This window comes from Epinephelus moara, chromosome 24, assembly GCF_006386435.1.
Source record: "Epinephelus moara isolate mb chromosome 24, YSFRI_EMoa_1.0, whole genome shotgun sequence".
Classification (NCBI taxonomy): Eukaryota; Metazoa; Chordata; class Actinopteri; order Perciformes; family Serranidae; genus Epinephelus; species Epinephelus moara.
In genome coordinates, this window is record NC_065529.1 from 19,427,415 (window position 1) to 19,445,279 (window position 17,865).

Genomic DNA, 17,865 nt, shown 5'->3' on the forward strand with positions numbered 1-17,865 from the left:
AGTGTGGTCCATTCGCAAACTTTATAACTAAAAAAACTTTTCACTACCCTCTATCGACGAACTACTAACACTCTCTGCTGTTTCCTCCTCCTTCTTCCTTCCTCCCGCTGTCTTCGTTGGTTCATTTATACACGCGAAACGCGTTCTCTGGCTGGCTGGATTGTCCGCTTGGTCTGCCCTACATACATGGCGGCGCAAGATGGCGACCTCTCTAAAGCAAGGCCCTTGCCATATATATATATATATAAAAGCATAATTATAAGGCTACGAAAACCAACCAAATTTTATTTTATAGCGATTATACACTTGTATAAACATATTAATGGGTAGAATATTCAGATTCAGATTCAGATTGACAATAAACCATGCCAAATATTACACACTGGCCCTTTAATGGTCATAGTCTAACACCAAGTCAGTTAAAATTCAGGAATATCAATCTGCCCATTTAGGAAGCACAAGTGATTGTGAATCCATTTCAGCTGCTTTGGTGCGAGTGAAAGTAACAACAGGTGCATGGAGAAGCAAAAGCAAGACAACCCCCAAAAAGGCAATGGTTTTAGATGTGGAGGCCACAGACAGTTGCTCTCTCCTCTTGACTGTTATTCTCTAGTTTTGTGTTCTGCTAGTGTCCTTGACACTACTGGTAGCATGAGGCGGTGCCTGCAGCCCAATCAGGTTACACAGGTAGTGAAGCTCCTCCAGGATGGCACATCCATACGTGTGGTCACAAGAAGGTTTGCTGTGTCTCCCAGCAGCACAGTCTTAAGAGCATGGAGGAGATACCAAGAACCGTCCGTTTTACAAGGAGTGCTGGACAGGGCTGTAGAAGAGCATCAACCCAGCAGCAGGACCGGTGTCTGCTCCTTTGAGTGAGGAGGAACAGGAGGAGCACTGCCAGAGCCCTACAAAATGACCTCCAGCAGGCTACTGGTGTGCATGTTTCTGACCAAACTGTCAGAAACAGACTCCATGAGGGTGGCATGAGGGCCAGACGTCCTCTAGAGGGAAATGTGCTCACAGCTTTGCACCATGAAGCTCAGCTGGCATTCAACAGAGAATACTAGAATTGGCAGGTCCGCCAAAGGTGCCTCTTTCTCTTCACAGATGAGAGCAGGTTCACACCGAGCACATGTGACAGGCGTGACAGAGTCTGGAGATGCAGAGGTGAACATTATGCTGCCTGTAACGTCATCCAGCATGACCGGTTTGTCTGGAGTGCATTACAGGTACGTGGGGGCCATACACACTACTGAGTCACATTATAAGTTGCCGTGATGTCATTCACACAAGTTGGATCAGCCTGTGATTTCAAATTTTTAATTGATTGTCAGTGCAACTTTGAATCCAGCTCTCAGTGGGTTGATGATTTTGGTTTCCACTGACCGTTGTTACGTCATTTTGAACTGTACATCTGTAAAGATTTTCAACTTGAATAATTCATTCATCAGGATATGCACTACCTACCCAGCACCAAACAGCAGACACAGTTAGAAGCTAGCTGGTGAACAAAGAGGAGCGTTTAGCAGCTAAAGAGCTATTTTCTCAAAAGATGGTGGGAACCAAAAGCAGAGCTAAAAGGAGTGTAAATATTAGACTTACATTTGTCAGGTGGTCACAAACACAACTCCAAATGAATGCTAATGTTGCTCCATATCTGTTGCATGTGTAAATGGGCACCTGTTTGCTAACACATTGGCCATAGCAGTTCTAGCAGATGATATTATGTCAATGTTGAGTGGTTGCATCGCCCCCAAGAGGCCAAAAAAGCCATTAATGCAGCTTTAATAAACCTGAGACTAAATCTATATTTTAAAAAAACAAGCTTTCATTTCCTGTTGTATCAGACACCTGAATGCATGTTTAGATTTCCCTGCCTGCTCTGCATCATTCCCACAGTTATCCTCTTTCATGTATTCAAACTGGATCAAACTGCTGCTCCCTGGGAGGAATGTGTCATGGGATATGTACGCACCGAGGCTCTATCTTGTGCTAATGGAAGCAGCTGCTTTGAGTGGCCTATTTATGAACACTTCATGTGAGTCATGGAGTGCTCTCCAAATGTATTGGCTATAGTGCAGCTAGAAACACAACAGCACAGCTTCAGGTGAGTTGATGCTGTGAATGCGAGCTGGAAAATAATATAATTCATTATTCTGGTATGGCAGAGAAAGAGCTGCTGTCTAACAAAGCTGGAAATCAGAATCTCTTTAATGTAGCATGGGACAAAATGAATGAAAACTATATTAATTAATTTTGTTTGTGTGAAATTTTCAATACAAAGGAGCTTCATTATATCATAAGGTTATCAGTTTCCTGTCACAAAGTCTACCTTCATCCCCAGATAATCTTACTAAGTGCTTTCAAGTCGCCTAATCCCTGCACTCATTTCATTTTTCATCTTGTTCTCTCGAGATTTGCTTTGGTGTGACATCAAAGAGGTGGCACTCCAAACACGCTGCATTTTTCTTTCAAGTAATGGGAGATAATAGTACAAGATTACTGCCAAAACTAATTTGTCCAAGTGCATTAGAATAACTGCCGAAACTTGGCAGCGGGCCTATTACATCAGAGGCACCACTTTGAATTACACCTGCACACGGCAGATTGGTTTGCCGGAAAAGGTACTGCAAATCATAAATGAAAATGCAAACAGCACATTTTGCTTTGCTTTGTTTACGGCATGTAGGTGGTAATTTGTATGTCAGTGAAGGTCGTTGTTACCTCGTGAAGAGCTGTGAAAGTAAATGTATGAAAACTGAAAACAGCCTGACAGTGCTGCTGTTCAATGGAAACAATAAAAACCTGGGATGAGATACTGGACACACAGGATCAGGACCCTCCTGCTTGAACCTATCTGAATCATCACTTTATTTCCTCCCACCTTTTATGACACTTTTCATATGTTTCAGTTACCTCGCAACAGGGTCGGCTCTGCTTGGCCATGTGACGCGCTGGGCAACCTGCAACACTGATGGGAAATCTGCTATATTTAGTTTGGGATATACTATGACATATCAAACTACAAGAAAATTTCCCAGCATGGCAGGTTGTACTGGGAGGTTCAGAGGAGGTGTCCAAGTTAACTAGGGTGAAAACGAAATATTTCAAATAAGTCTGAGTCTCTTTCTGTGAACAACCTTAATAAAAATCCTCATTTTAAACGTAATTTAAAGATTTAAAAGAGCAGAGGGTCTGATAGGCAACAGGTGTGCAGAATCTCAAAGACGTGCAATATGATCTTTTGGTTTGTATTTACTTTTATACGATAGCTTTGATGCCAAATTTGTCACAGTCTGGAGCCATGCTGACACGTCAGTCCACACAGGAAACAGTGTGACACCATCGGCTTATTCTGTCACCAACAAGATGATATTAATCAGACATGTGACATATTCCCTGCAGTTGCCATGAAAGGTCAAATCATTTTTTAATATGCTGTTAAAAGGGCACTTCAACGATTTAGTTAGAGACAGATCTGAAAAACATGTCAAAGGAGCTACAGTATAGGACATTCAGAGCATTAATACAGCAGCAAAGCGCTATGTAAATATGGAGTAATGGCGTCCTAAGCAGAGAATGAAGTCATGCTACCTCTGTATGTTTTAATCCCAGGTTCTCTGTTTGTTGTTGTGGTCGTCGGTCTGGCAGCGCGTGCATGTGTGTCTATTCCACTGACTAGCTCATTACTGTTGTTCTGCATTGTACTGATACAGCTGTTACCACTGATAACACTGTCCCGACCCACAGTATCCTTGCGGAATTGTAGCACCGGCCCCTGGTTCCTCCCCAAGGTTACTGCCTGAATCATAGATATGCTCTGAATGTCACATAAAGCTCCTCTAAAAGACTGCAAACTCTGTCTTTTAATCTCAGGTGTCAAATTTCAAAACTATGGATCCTGTATTTCCCATATTGCAACTAAATAGCATCCCTCTTTGGACCTTTGCTGCCTGAATGTTCAGGTCTATCAAACCTCAGCCTCAAGTTTGTAAATCAGCCTCTCTCTCTCAGGCTAGCAATATCTTTTTGTCACAGTGTAACCTAGTTACTGAGCAAGTAACAGGGATAATTACACTGTGACCAAAATGTTACTGCTGGCGAGTGACAACAGCGAGGGGAAGGTGAGCATAATAGCTGCCAGTGGTAGATGTGGTTATAATGTAACTACAACATGATAAGAACCTAGGGGTAGGCAACCTGCAGCTCCAGAGCCACATGCGGCTCTTACACCCTCTCCAGTGGCTCCCTGTGGCTTTGACATGAAATGAAATGAAACGAATAACTGTTAATCTTTAACATTCAGATTTTCATGTGTCATCATTTCCCCCCCTAAAGTGATTATTGCATTATACAACTGTAACTACTTGTACTTGTGTAGCGAAACAAAAAATGTTGTAACGTTTCATCAACTAAAATGTGCGTCATACGTCTATGGTGCCTTCTCCTCTAAATTTTGTGGAACTCTTGTAGCGGTGGCTAACCTGAAGTCTCTCTAGCAAGGCTAGCTATGGATTCCAAATCCAAAAAGGAAAAGAAGATTTTTTTTTTTTTTTTTTTTTTTTTTTAGGCCAGTAATGGCCCTTTTTATTGTACAAGTTGCCGACCCCTGTCTTAACCCATGGGGGTAAACTTCTTTGGCTCACACCAAAGATGCACCACATTGTGCTTAACAATGCCCCCTAGCTGTTCTGAAATCACTGTAAACCACGGCACTTCACGGCTCGCTACTTAAACCTATAACAACACCGCAAGTGGAGAAACATAACAATAACTAACTAAACTAAACTAAACCACTAATATCTAACTAAAGTTTGCTAACACTGGCCACCATAAGCCACTGGTCATAGCAGACCATGTGTGGCTACAGCAGCAAAACCCCTGACTGTGCTGACTAGAACAAGAATCATAAAACAAAATGAACCAAAGTCAGGTTTTTGTGTACAGTAATTCTTAGACACAATGTGCAGCAGAAAATAATGTAGAAATGAGTTCAGAGCAAAGGAGTTTGCTGTTACTGGTAAAGAGCATGAAAACATTGTAACATAATTATTAACAGAATTTGTTATTTTTATGGATAGGTATTTTAATTAAGTTATACACAGTTTACTGTCATCTAGCAATGTTTTGAGCAAAAAACAACAGACAAAATAAATACTTTTCTCACATTGGGGTCACAGCCTAACAAAACTTGCTGTACACCCTGGATTCTCTAAACATGTATCAAAAGCTGCCTTTTTAATCCAAAGAATCATAGACATTAAACACCGAAATGTACACGCCCACTTGATTTTATAATCCCTGATTGTCCATATGAAGAGCAGTAGACATGAGAGGAAGTGATGCACAGACTGAAGTAAACATGAGGCGAGTCATAGTCCTTTCATTGGCAGATGGTACCGTTTGAACCGACCACCTGAGCCCATCCAGACATCATCATCCACAGTTTTCTGTTCAACTGTCTTATTTCTCTTCTCCCCCTCTCTCCACTGTCACAGCACTAAAAGTCCATCTGGAACACAAACAGAAGTCCATTAAACACTCACATTAAAGAACATTTCTTCAGTTACGTATAGGAGTAGATAACCACAGGAGGAAAATTCTGGCAGTCATAAAATTTACTGTTATTTACACAGAATTATTAAACATTTTGTCTTACATAACAATGCACGATTAGACTGTTCCACAGCTCTGTGTGAAAGTGTTCAATATTAAATAATTAAATTAGTATTAAAAAATAGTTAGTAAATTGTGTAAAATATATAAACGAAGCAATCATTTCTGAAATAATTTAAGAAGTTATTAAAATCCCGCTAATCATTATGAATTATTTCATCAATTTTCATTACATTTCATAATAATAAAGTTTATATGATAACAGAGTCCATTTTTATTTATTTATTTCAAAATGCCCTTTCTCAAAATTCTTTTTTTTATTTTATATTGGCATTTTTTTACAATTACAATTTTATTTCGTGCCATTTTTTTATTTTATAACATCACTTTTCATCATGACAAATTTTATTTTGTATTACATTTCATGACAGTGGTTTTGTCACTGCCCTCACACCTTTAAGCCAATCACACACACCCCTGCAAGCTCAACAGCTGCTACCAGGTTTAGCCAGTTAGCACCTGAGAAATGGCATTTAGAAATTAAAGTGTTGGTAATTAAATAGATTAAATAAATAAATACATAGTTGGCTCTATCCAATAAATTCTGTTATGAGAATAAATGATGAAATAACATTTCATCATAATGACTTCAGTTTTAACAATTTCACAAATTAAATCACTGTTTCACACATTGTTGGATCATGTCACACAATTTATTGACATGATTATTCCTTTAATGGTGTCCTTTTTTAATGGGGAGATTATATAAAAAATATTTTTATTCTCTGTATAATTAAGCACTCAACAGAACTTGCACTGAGTTGACATAGGGAACTAAAACTTTTATTAAGATCTTTTTCTTTTTTACAATAAATATGCAGAGGTATCATATTCTCTTGACAGTGACATTGTGAATTTCAAAACGATCACAATTAACACCTTGAAACAGCTCAGGTGTGTGTACATGTATGGATAATCATTCTCAAACTGCTCAACCAGAGGAGTGTGTCTTACAGTGGTAAAATGAACGATGCAGGAGACAGCGATGATGACAAGGCCGATAATGATGGAGGCAACAGCGACATAGAGAGCGTTCCTGCCCAGGCGCCTCGACCCATCATAGTCACCCTGATAATAGCTGTTCCTAGACTGAGAATGAGAAATCACTGTGACACATAAAACTCCATCAAGACATGTGAGTATTTACTATAAAGACTGTAACACAAACCTGCTGAGCATTTGATCAGCCCCAGAAATGAAAAAGCCAATTTTGGTAACTTTAAAATGTCATCTGAAGCTCTCTTTATGCTACCTGGTCACATGGTTTGAACGTTAAATAGTGTACCTTTCAGATGTTGGCAGGCCTGTTAACAAGACGACCAGTGTGGAAACATCAGACAGTGCTGACAGTCTCGTTTGTAGTTTGGTCATTAACTGCATGTTTATATCATCAGTTTCCAACATGGAAATTTTGTGTCATTTTCCAAAATGGAGGATCAAGCAAGTTTGTTTGACGGGCAGAGCAGGTGTGTGTGTGACTGTGTTGCAACGTGTCCAACACATCCACTCACATGTCGGAACACTGTGTAACTGAAACACAAACATCCTGAGGAGAGAACAGATTTCTAATCTCTCTAACACCTTAATGACACACAGCAGTACATCTGCATGCTGTTAGATTATATTTATTTAGAAAACGCCGTGCCTACCATTATAGAGAAGACCAAGGCCACAATGTTGACAGGGTATGCAGGACAAAAGCAGGTGAAAATAGTCAAACAAAGGTAGCTGCGGAGTGGAGGCGGAGGTTCCTGTTCCGCTATAGAACCGCGGTCGAAAAATGCACTCCCACTCAGGGAATTTTTAACTTGCGAATTAAGCACTCCAAGAGCCATTGTACCTGACAGAAATTAAACACAGTCAGGGGGGTGAAAAACACCCAAATTAGAAACGGTGAAAAGATACAAACCGGAAGCCGGAAAATGAGCACAAAGGACTAAAAATCCAACTTCAGGAACTGGAGTCCAATTTCTAACCAAAATATGTTTGAAATCAGAAGGTCAAAGTGTCGTTGAAAAGTCTTAAATGTTGTGTGGTGGTTGTAGTCCTCTTTCAAAGCTGGGAAAAAACGAAGTTTGTGGGGTGAGAGGGAGCAGGAGAGAGGTGGGAGAGGATCACTAACCCTGCTGGCCTCCATCCAGGACACGGCCCTGAGATGAAGTGTGAGCAATCAGACTCTGTTTACCACTGCTGGCAACTCACACAAACACAGCACATGCTGAGACATGGAAATGATCCCTGTCTACAGTTCAGTGCTATAACGCCTGTGAATGTTGTTAACACAGCGCACCATTTACAGCACACATGAGTACGAAATTCTGCTGTACCATGAACCCCTCTGTGAGGTGAAACACTGTTGAGACTATCAGGCTGAATGTGGCAAACATCCTTCCTTGCAAATCTACTGTATCTTGAATATTCTTTTATTGCAGCTTCTACTCTTTATACTTTGCATGTATCACCTTTAGGTATATTTTCATATCGTACCTCAGTTATATTACAGAGAGAAAAGGATACTGTATGTTTTAACGTGGCTAAAACTTTGCCTTTCTACTGTCTGATGTGAGGGCTCTCTCTGATGACAAAACCAGGAACAACAGTAGCTGCTTTTCTGAATCACAAAGATTCATCAGTTGTACCATGAGAAATGCTAATAGACATGGCACCGGCCCGCAAAGGGTCAGGAAGAGACCAGAGTAGACCAAACAATGGTGGATGACTCTTTATATACAGTAGCTTACAAGTGGCTTTAGTCTTTTACGCCACTATGTTAAGAAATTGTATTTAATTATTGCTTTCATGGCAAGATTTTGTTTGCAGAAAAATAATCCTGGCGAAAGGACCCATCCTCAGGACTTCCTTAAAAACTTTGCATTTCACCCAGGTGTGGTTTTGCAGGATGTAGCAGTGCATGCTTCTGTGGGGCTGTGGCTGTCTCAGCAAATTGCACTGTTACTGCACGACAATTTAAACACAACACTTTTGTTTTTGCTCCCACTTTTCACAGGTTTAACTTAAAGATCAAAGACTTTTTTCAATTCTCTCAAATTTTGGTCACAAACTTGTTAAAATCCGTGTTAGTGAGCCCTTCTCATTTTCCAAGATAATCCATCCACCTGACAGGTGTGACATATCAAGATGCTGATCAGTATCATTAATACACAGGTGAGCCTTGGGATGGCCACAATAAAAGTCCACTCTGAAATGTTGCAAGTTTTGAGGGAGCGTGCCATTGGCAGGCTGACTGCAGGAATGTCCACCAGAGCTGTTGCCTGTGAACTGAATGTTCATTTCACTACCATCAGACATCCCCACTGTTGTTTCAACAAATTTGGCAGTACATCCAACCAACCTCACAATCATACACCATGTGTAACCACACCAGCTCAGGACCTCCACTTCCAGTGTCTTCACCTGCAAGATCATCTGAGACCAGCTACCTGAACAGCTGATGCAACAACTGGTTTGCACAACCTAAGAATTTCTGCACAAACTGACAGTAACTGTCTCAGGGACACTCATCTGCATGCTCATCGTCCTCACCGGGGTCTTGACCTGACAGCAGTTTGTAATTTATCGACCTTTGCGGTTGTAAGGTTGGTTGGATGTACTGCCAAATTCAAGGAAGCAACATCATAGAAAACTTGTGGTAGTGACATGAACATTCAGTTCACGGGAAAAGCACAAAAGTGTATTTAAATGTTTGTGTAGTTCTGGCTACTTTACATGAGAACCTGTGTGAATGCACAAAAAAAAAAATACTATATTAGTCTGGTTTGTTGAAAATGAAAGGTTGGACTAAGTGGCAAATTATGGGCTAGTTTTATGACTAAAGCTTGAAGAATTTGCCAAGTTTATTTGATGCACATAAAGTATGAAGGCATACAGAATCTATGCTACTACTCACGTCTTCCTATAGTTTGTATATTTGGTCTCACACTACTGTACACACACAAACTGATAGTCTGCCTTTTCAGCCTGCAGAATACAGACCCCCATCTGAGTAGATTTGTGTGGTTGGACATAATTAAGTCCATCTAAATGTCAATATATTTTAGCACTATTTCTTTGTACATGTTCTCCAGTATAATGTTATGATGGTCAGTTTGAGAATTTATTAGCAGTCAGGTGAAAGTCTAGTTGCAGGTGCAGCAGTACAATGAACACAAATTTGAGTGCGTCTTCGTAAATCGATGATCATGAAAAAATTAAAGCCCCATTACCAAGTTTTTAGGGAGATCTGTATGCCTAGTCCAAATCCACTGGAGGAGAGGTATCTTTTTTTATACTTACGTGTCACCAAATTCAGAAAGGTTCAAATCCCACATGGGGGTTGGAGGCTTTAAGTTGGATTCATTTGGAGAAAGACCACTTTTGCACCTAACATTGTATGCCATTGTTGATCAGCTGTTGTGATGTCAGTGTACCTGCGTAGTCTACTGTATTAAAAAAAAAAACAATCACAGTGAAATGCTTTAGAATAATTTATTAGGATTTTAAAATTGAAATTATCAGAAAAATAAACCAAGAAAAAAAATAAGAAAAGAAAAGCATTGCTGTAAAGCTTGGCGGGGGACAGCCCAAATCTTAAACTTTAACTGAGCTCATGTAGACGAGCTCCTCTCAAAGCATTGGCCCTTTTCCTTACATCAACACAACAGAAGACATCATTAAAATCAATATACAAGGGGAACAAGATCTCAAAACAGAAAAATATAGTTTCTTTTTTTTTTTCTGAAAATAAGTCTTAATGCCGCAGAATTATTCACACGTCGTCTGCTATTACCAATAATAGTACTATTTTCATTTGTAAGGTAAAAAATAACTTATTGCTTTATTGTAAGTTAAAAAGTTACAGTGTTGGTGTCCAGCAGTAGTTTTATGTCGTGTCCTGGGCGGTCTGACAGAGGAACTACTGGCTGGATCAGGAAGTTTTCTGCTGTGCTGAACATCAAACAGGCTGCAGCAAGAAGGCTGAACAAACAGCCTGCTTGTTTTTGCAAAATGTTGAATTGGTTCCAGCTTTCTGACTTTTTCCTGCCAGCCAGTGTCGTCTGTACTGAGGTCCTATATCAGAGCCGACCAGGAGCGAGACCCTGTTCCATTCCTGGTTCCCTGCCCAAACCCCCTCTGTTCACCACTACACGGAGCAGCAAGTGTGTATAAACAATAATATGTCGGTTCCAGAGGAGCAGAAATTTGTTAAACCTAAATATGAAATGGGAGGGAGGCAGGGGAGAGGAGCAGGTGAGCCGTAATGGAACAGGGCGATCTTTTTTTTTTTTTTTTTCAGTACCAAAAAAAAAAGTGGCAATCGAAATGCTCCTTCGTTGCCAGAAGTAGTTCCATATTACACCTTGATGTATGCGCACAAACACTCACTCACACACACTCAGACGCAATCACATGCACCTTCAATAGCGATAAGAGGACAGAACATGATTGTGATGTTTTCTACAATTGCTTCTCTGAGAATGTCCTTCATTTGTTTTTCACGGTAGAGAACACCGCATAAAAGAACTTTTTTTAAAAAAAGAAAACAATAAAAACAAAAAACATTAAGAAGTGAATCGCGCAAAAATATATATATAATATTTTCAAAAAAGAGGAAGTCAAGTCAACCCCCCGCCCCCGCCCCCGCCCCCTCCCCCGACCCCACGAACCCCTGATTTCTGCTGTGTAAGGTTGTGATTCTTCCGTCGTCCGCCATCTTAATCTGAAGTAGTTTTCGTGAAGATGCGAGAAATCTGGTTCATCATGGTGCTGTAACTAAAGTCGAAGTTGCTTTTTCAAGAAGCGAACAAAGTGATGAGTTTGTGACAAAACTGTTATTGAACTGAACGCATGTGCCAGACTAACTCCTGGAAGTTTTATATCTCAGCAGCGATCGCCGACGATGCTTCGCTGACGCATCACTGGAGCCGACTGGCCAAAGACGTACACATATACCATATGCATACTGGTAAAAGTAGTGAGATGACCACACATAGTAGTAGATGACAGCCAATCAAATAGCTGTTAACCCTCTCCAAACCAACCAATGACATGCGAGCCGGTTCAGTACCCCCTCCACCCCGCCCTCACCCCAACGTCTATGTACAATATCTTACAGGAAGACATAAAAACATTGCTTTAAAACCAATTACAGAATAAAATACCTTACAGATTATCATTATTATGTCAATATTAATAACAATATTACAAAGGTTTTGTTTTTAAAGACTACCAAAATATACATTTTAGGTTTTTTTTTTCATGTTTCCGTGATGCTTGAGTTAAAAAGAGGACTTCGTTGGATTTGTTCTTCCTTTGTTAAAAATGGTTTTCAGACAAAGACCCACCTCGCGCGGCTTTTTCTCTCTCTCTGTTCACATCAGTAACGGCTTTGAAGGATTTCATGATGAAACAACGTATCACATTGAAATAAAATAATAATAATAATAAAAAAAAATACTCAAAATAGTCCTCTGTGACTTTGTCGAAGATGACAAAAGATTTTTTTTTCCTTTTTTTTTGTTGCAGTTTTCTTTTCTCAGCTTCAAAAAGAAAATAATGGATAACGGAGGGAGGGAGGGGATCTAGTTATTACACAGGACAAAAGAGGAGAGACGGGGGACGTTATGTTGAAGTGAGATTAGTACAGCAAAACAGAGTTCAGGATTTTAAAAAGATATTCAGTCGGTGGGTGGAGCCACAGGGAGCCAGGAGAGCCCGGTAGAGCCTGTGGCCGGCCAATCAGGTTGTGCCATCAGAGGGCAGCCAGCATTTTGATTGGCTCATCAGCAGAAGAGAGGCCCTCCCATCTTCAGTGACCTGAGTCTTCTCAGTGGTAGCCATTAGTGAACGCAGTAGCAATCAGAGGGCCCTGGGGATGCACCGACAAGAGCGGATACACTTTCTATTATATTTGGGAATAATACGTGCACCCATGCATGCACTGAAGTGTGTGTGTGCGCGTCGGTGGGGGCGTGTGACCTACCCCTAGACCGTGGCCAAACCCTGTGCTGGGGGCGGGACTAGCGGCGCTGATGTAGCTGCTGACTCCTGAGTCCTGGTTGGCTGCGGCGTACAGGTCAGCCATTGGTCCAGGGCTGCTGGTGCCCAGGAAACCAGCTGTGCGTGAAGGGGTGGAGCCTGAGAGACGAAGGACACAAGTCAGGCTTCAACACTAGAGGGCTTCTCACACACACATACATACACACACACACACACACATCTAAAAATACTCTTTTATTTGTCCAAGCAGGACACACATTCTACCAAAGGCAAGTATATGCACAGGCACTGACATTCTTTGTCTCAGCACGTCTCTCTCTCTCTCTCTCTGTCTCTCTCTGTCTCTCTCTCTCTCTCTCTCTCTCACACACACACACACACACACACACACACGTACCTCTAACTACTGCTGCTGCTGCGGCTGCTGCCATTGGTCCATACGCAGTCAGGGGAATGGCTGAGGGTCACAAACAGACCAAATTATGACAGTCATTGTGGATTGCTCTCGTATCAGATCATGAGTCACAATCTACAGCTCAGTGTCTGTTGACTCCACATCTGCTCAAACATCTGTCATGTGATTTAAATCCAACTGGTGGACGGAGCGACATCTAAAAACCTACTGCACACATCGTCCATTGAAGTCTGTCTTTAGGCTCTTTAAATAAGGGACACAATTATGCTCATGATAAAAACCAGGAGGGTGACAATTCAAGTACAACTCAGAGCCACTAGATGGCAGTGTGCAGAGCTGCGAGAGCTGCTTGTAGATATAGGGGCCATATTCACAAAACATCCTATGACTAAAAGTAAATCCTACCTAACTGAATTAGGAGGATATCCTAAAAACATGAGTGTGAGAGAAGCCCAGAGGACTCCTGAGTCAGTTAAGACCTGTTCATAATTAGTCAAATGCTGTTCATTTTATGTGATGCCATCTTTTACTTGAATCAATTTCATTTTTTATCTTATTGTAATTAAACTTTTTATTTAAAACTAATTAAATTACATTTTTTTATTTAAAAATGGAATTTAACATACAATTTACTTTGATTTTTAATTACATTTCAAAGTTAACTTTTTTATTAAATTAAATGCAAATTTTAATTATACTTCTCATTTAGGTCAATTCAACTTGTAATTAATTTATAATTAAATTATTTTTTAAATTATTCATTTATTGTTCCTTCTATTAAATAATGTGTAATTCTTGACAACATTTTTTTTAATTAAATGTAATAAATTTTTTCTTTTTCTTTCCTTTTTTTAATCTCATCTTATCCCCTCTTGTTCTCTTATTTTAGGAGTTCTCTCAGTAAAAGTTGCTCTCAGCAGCTTTGAGAAGGCCTCAAAAGAAATATCTTTTCTAGGAACTCTTAGTGCCCTTTGACTGTTAGTGGTAAGGGCTTATTGTAATTTTTCACCTGAGTAAAATGGTTAATCGTTCAAGTAAACAACCTGATTATTCTCATCAAAGAAATAGTCAGTTTACATGAAATTCAAAGGGATAGTTTAACATTTGAGAATATAGACTTATTTGCTTTCTTGTCATTTGATTTCTGCTGCTGAACAGATTATTTTTCTTTCCTCTCAAGGCCCTTGGAGGAATGAGGAGCCACTGACCTGCCAGCTCAGGGGGGTGGGATGATGTCAGGAGGGGGGTCCTCTCTAAATGGAATTCTAGAAACAGAGAAGGTCAAGAGAGAGCGCTTTGTAAATACAGTCACCATCCACCGGTCAGACTACAAAGCCACACACACACACACACACACACACACAGACATTTAGCCACAGCAGAACGCTAACATGGAAGCAGGAGCACAGAAAGTTAAACATCTACAGTGAGGACGGGCAGGAAGGTAGGAGCAAAGGAAAAGGAGGGGCGACACAGCCAAATGAAAGGTTACATAAGTAGATCAAATAAACACAGAAGAATATCAGAGGAAAACAGGCAAATAAGGAACATCTGAGATATTTTAAAGAAGGAGGAGGGTGTGGATAGGCGGACATGAACAATTTAAAAGACAATTTAAGATGGTATTATGTGTGTGTGCTCTTGTGGTTCATAACATTGCATCACCTCAGTACTTAACAGCTGTATTAACAACATGCTACAACCTGTATCCTCCCTGTTAGAGGGCATATAGAGACCGACTTACATGCTAGATGTGTATGGACTCACCTGGAAATTGATAAGTGTAACCAGGAGCAATTCCAGAGTAACTGCGGCTGGTGTAGGTAGTAGTCTGAAAACCTGGGTAGCCTGTTAGATACAGAGAGTGATCATCAGTTTAATTACCTTGGCTTAATAAACACACATAAAGACTTTATGAAATATGATTGATCTGCTGGTTAATATTAAAACAAGTAGCCTACATATTGATTATATTATTTCACTTTAAGAAAAGTTGCCTACTTGTAATAGGCAACCACACATTCACCTGCTGCAGATGCTGTTAGCTCAGCAGTCTTATATCATCCATTTCCCTCTGCTCTAACGCAGCAGGTATGCAAAGTATCCAGAGTATGTGATGTCACATGATCATCATTATACAAGCTGGCACCTTACGTAAATATGATGTCAGGAAAAAGACGTTGGATTCTTATGTCAGACAGATGTTTTCACTTTCTGTGCTCATTTTCATCATCCAATGAATATTTAGAGTTCACAGTGAAGCTCTGGATCAATTCATCTACTGGGGGACGTGTATCGTAATACATTTTTTTCTAGTATTCCTTTAAGGGTCAAGGTCACCAAAGAGGAATTGAGAACAAATCACATAATAAGTCAACACCTTCAGCTGTTATTGAGGACATAGGGACTGTGGTACAGTGTAATGTCAAATGTCCAGTAGAGGGAGCCAAACAGCCACAAATGACACATAATGGTAGCTCCCAGTTTGTTTTTCTCAATGAGGACGCTTTCAAACCATATTTCACTCCAGCGTGTGTAGCTCTCTCGTCCTTCAGTCTGTGACCTCTAAATTTTTTCATCATACATCGTAGTTTTATTTACAGAAGGTGTGAGAATCAGATCAGGGAGTAATAACAACCAAATTAAGAAGGTGATTTTGCTTCAAGGGAACTGGATATTTCATGGGTGAAGTCAAAAAAATACCACACGTAAGAAACCATAGGAGGCATTCTTACTACGGTGTGAGTTAGTGTTGTACTGCAGTGTGAAGATACTGGAATTTCTAACTTCGGTACAATACCTTGAAAATATTTATATTCAATGCCATTTTCAATACCACAGGGAAAACTGGATACTGAGGGCATAAAATTTAACTTTCTATCAAAACATAAATATATTAAGGCTATATCATGCCGACCTTTCTATTCTGGGTTAGTAACAGAGAGCAGCACAATGATTGTAGTAAATATTAATGATGAGAGAGAGTGAGAAAGTACAGCTTGTATTGGTGTACTGATACTCTGGAAACTGAGCAGTGAAACCACTTCAAATATTCAGAATCCCTGAATCGATATTTTTGACAACACTACTAAAATGTGCATCAAATTTAAAGGTGGGACTAGTGAGAGACAGTCAGGTGTGTTCAGCAAGCTGCTGTCCATAAAAAATGTGTTATTACGGAGACAAATGGACAAACTTTTCACGTGTTGAAAAATACTGTTATGTGTAGAACATTTGGAAAACGCAGCTTTAAAACAGTATTTTGACAAACCAACTAGAAATTTGCATTTTTTTACAGCAATAACTCAAAGTCAGTTATATAATTCAGTTATATATGTGAAAGTACCCTTTAAGCTAAATGGTTAAAGCGGAAACAGACGACTTTCTCCTCTCTTGCGTTTCCAGGTTATTGTTGGTGCTGCATCACTTTACATTTTCCTTTGAGCCTCGCAAACAATCACACTAATAACTGGGTTTGAATTATAAATATCAACACGCTCACCTTTAACCATTTACACACAGTAATTAACAAAGGCAGTATAGGTAAAGGGCGAAAAAACAGGAAAGGAGAAACACTGTCACGTTAATATAAACCACGACAAATGAAACTGAAGCTAAACCTCACGTTGCCACCAACTTTTTAACACTTTGACATCACTGAGGTGAGACAAAGTTACTTACTATCAGAACGACACAAACAAACTTGTAATACGATAGACAGGTTAAGATCGTACCCAGTGGCGGACAGAGTTGCATATCGAAAGCGAGGTTTATGGGGAACCAATCTAACACTCATGGTCTCATTATCCTATAGCCATTACATTGCACTCAACATTTACTTCACAATAAGTTATGGCGATAAAGGTGTCTATTTCCACTTCAAATACATTACTAATTGTGACATTATGTGAAGATATATTTTATAAAACTGCCCATAAATGTCAGTGTTGGTGTTGTGTATGGCTTCTGCTCTGAACCACAACACCTTATGATTGAAACCTTTAAGGAGACTTAAGTGTATTTGCTTCCAGTAAATTTGAGTTCGGCTCTTACCCAGCATGCCTATGCCCAGCATGAAGGCGTCCATCCCATAGGGCATCACTCTGGAGCGGCCTCTAGCTGAGCCTGTCGGCGTCATCACCTCCTTTGGCTGGGCTTTCTTACACTCCACCTAAGGCAAAGGACACCAGTGTTGAACTGAACTGAATGCATAGTACAAAAACTCAGGCTCAATATGATATGACGTGATATAACATGAACTGGAGGTATATTCCTCGTCGAATGTATTTTAAATGGAAACTTGTAGGTTGATGAAGTATGTCAAGGTTGACATGCGTACCATTTTGTTGTTGATCTCATGGAAGTGAATCTCACAGACTTTCTCCACCACGTCTTCATTCTCAAATGTGACAAAGCCGAAGCCTGGAAGACACACAAACAGACTCTTATTCCAACACTTGACCTCTCAGAGTGTTCATGTCTGTGACGCCCTGTGGTCTGTGAAGAAGACACGTGCAGCTGAAACCCCACGACCTCAGATCTCAGCAATTACACTGATAAAAAATACGGTAAGAACACAGAACTTTCCTTTTGAAATGTTGCCTACGGAGTGGTTGACAAAGCACAGATGTAGATTCCAGGGGGGACACATACCCCCCAATACTTAGAACATGTCTGTGCCAATTAAAACATTGAAGTATTAAAGAATTAGAGACACTTACACCATAAACTGATGGAGAAAAGGCACAAATTGGTGCATAAAAATTCACCAGAATGCA

General features: G+C 40.1%; 2 protein-coding genes across 4 annotated transcripts in view; both read right to left on the reverse strand.

Moving 5' to 3' along the window:
* Window positions 1-4,454: 4,454 nt before the first annotated feature.
* Window positions 4,455-7,556, reverse strand: LOC126385401 (transmembrane protein 233-like). Of its 2 annotated transcripts, XM_050037049.1 has the most exons (3): window positions 7,326-7,556; window positions 6,631-6,765; window positions 4,455-5,512 (listed from the first exon to the last, which is right to left on the reverse strand). In XM_050037049.1, the coding sequence occupies exons 1-3, from the start codon at window positions 7,509-7,511 to the stop codon at window positions 5,501-5,503; spliced, it is 333 nt and encodes a 110-aa protein (XP_049893006.1). In that variant the 5' UTR covers window positions 7,512-7,556; the 3' UTR covers window positions 4,455-5,500. The 2 variants fall into 2 exon arrangements, with proteins under 2 accessions (XP_049893006.1, XP_049893005.1); XM_050037048.1 differs by lacking the exon at window positions 4,455-5,512 and having other exon boundaries at window positions 6,198-6,765.
* A 2,591-nt stretch (window positions 7,557-10,147) lies between these two features.
* The window catches only part of LOC126385855 (RNA-binding protein Musashi homolog 1-like), a 29,443-nt gene continuing 21,725 nt past the window's right edge, over window positions 10,148-17,865 (reverse strand). The window contains exons 8-14 of one of the 2 annotated variants that reach the window (XM_050037877.1): window positions 17,427-17,509; window positions 17,141-17,258; window positions 14,855-14,935; window positions 14,296-14,352; window positions 13,070-13,129; window positions 12,656-12,810; window positions 10,148-12,541 (exon numbers count right to left, since the gene is read on the reverse strand). In XM_050037877.1, coding sequence (XP_049893834.1) covers window positions 12,500-12,541; window positions 12,656-12,810; window positions 13,070-13,129; window positions 14,296-14,352; window positions 14,855-14,935; window positions 17,141-17,258; window positions 17,427-17,509 — 596 coding nt within the window. In that variant the 3' untranslated portion in view covers window positions 10,148-12,499. Of the gene's footprint in view, window positions 12,575-12,655; window positions 12,811-13,069; window positions 13,130-14,295; window positions 14,353-14,854; window positions 14,936-17,140; window positions 17,259-17,426; window positions 17,510-17,865 lie in introns of both variants that reach the window. The other variant, XM_050037876.1, reaches the window with a different exon arrangement.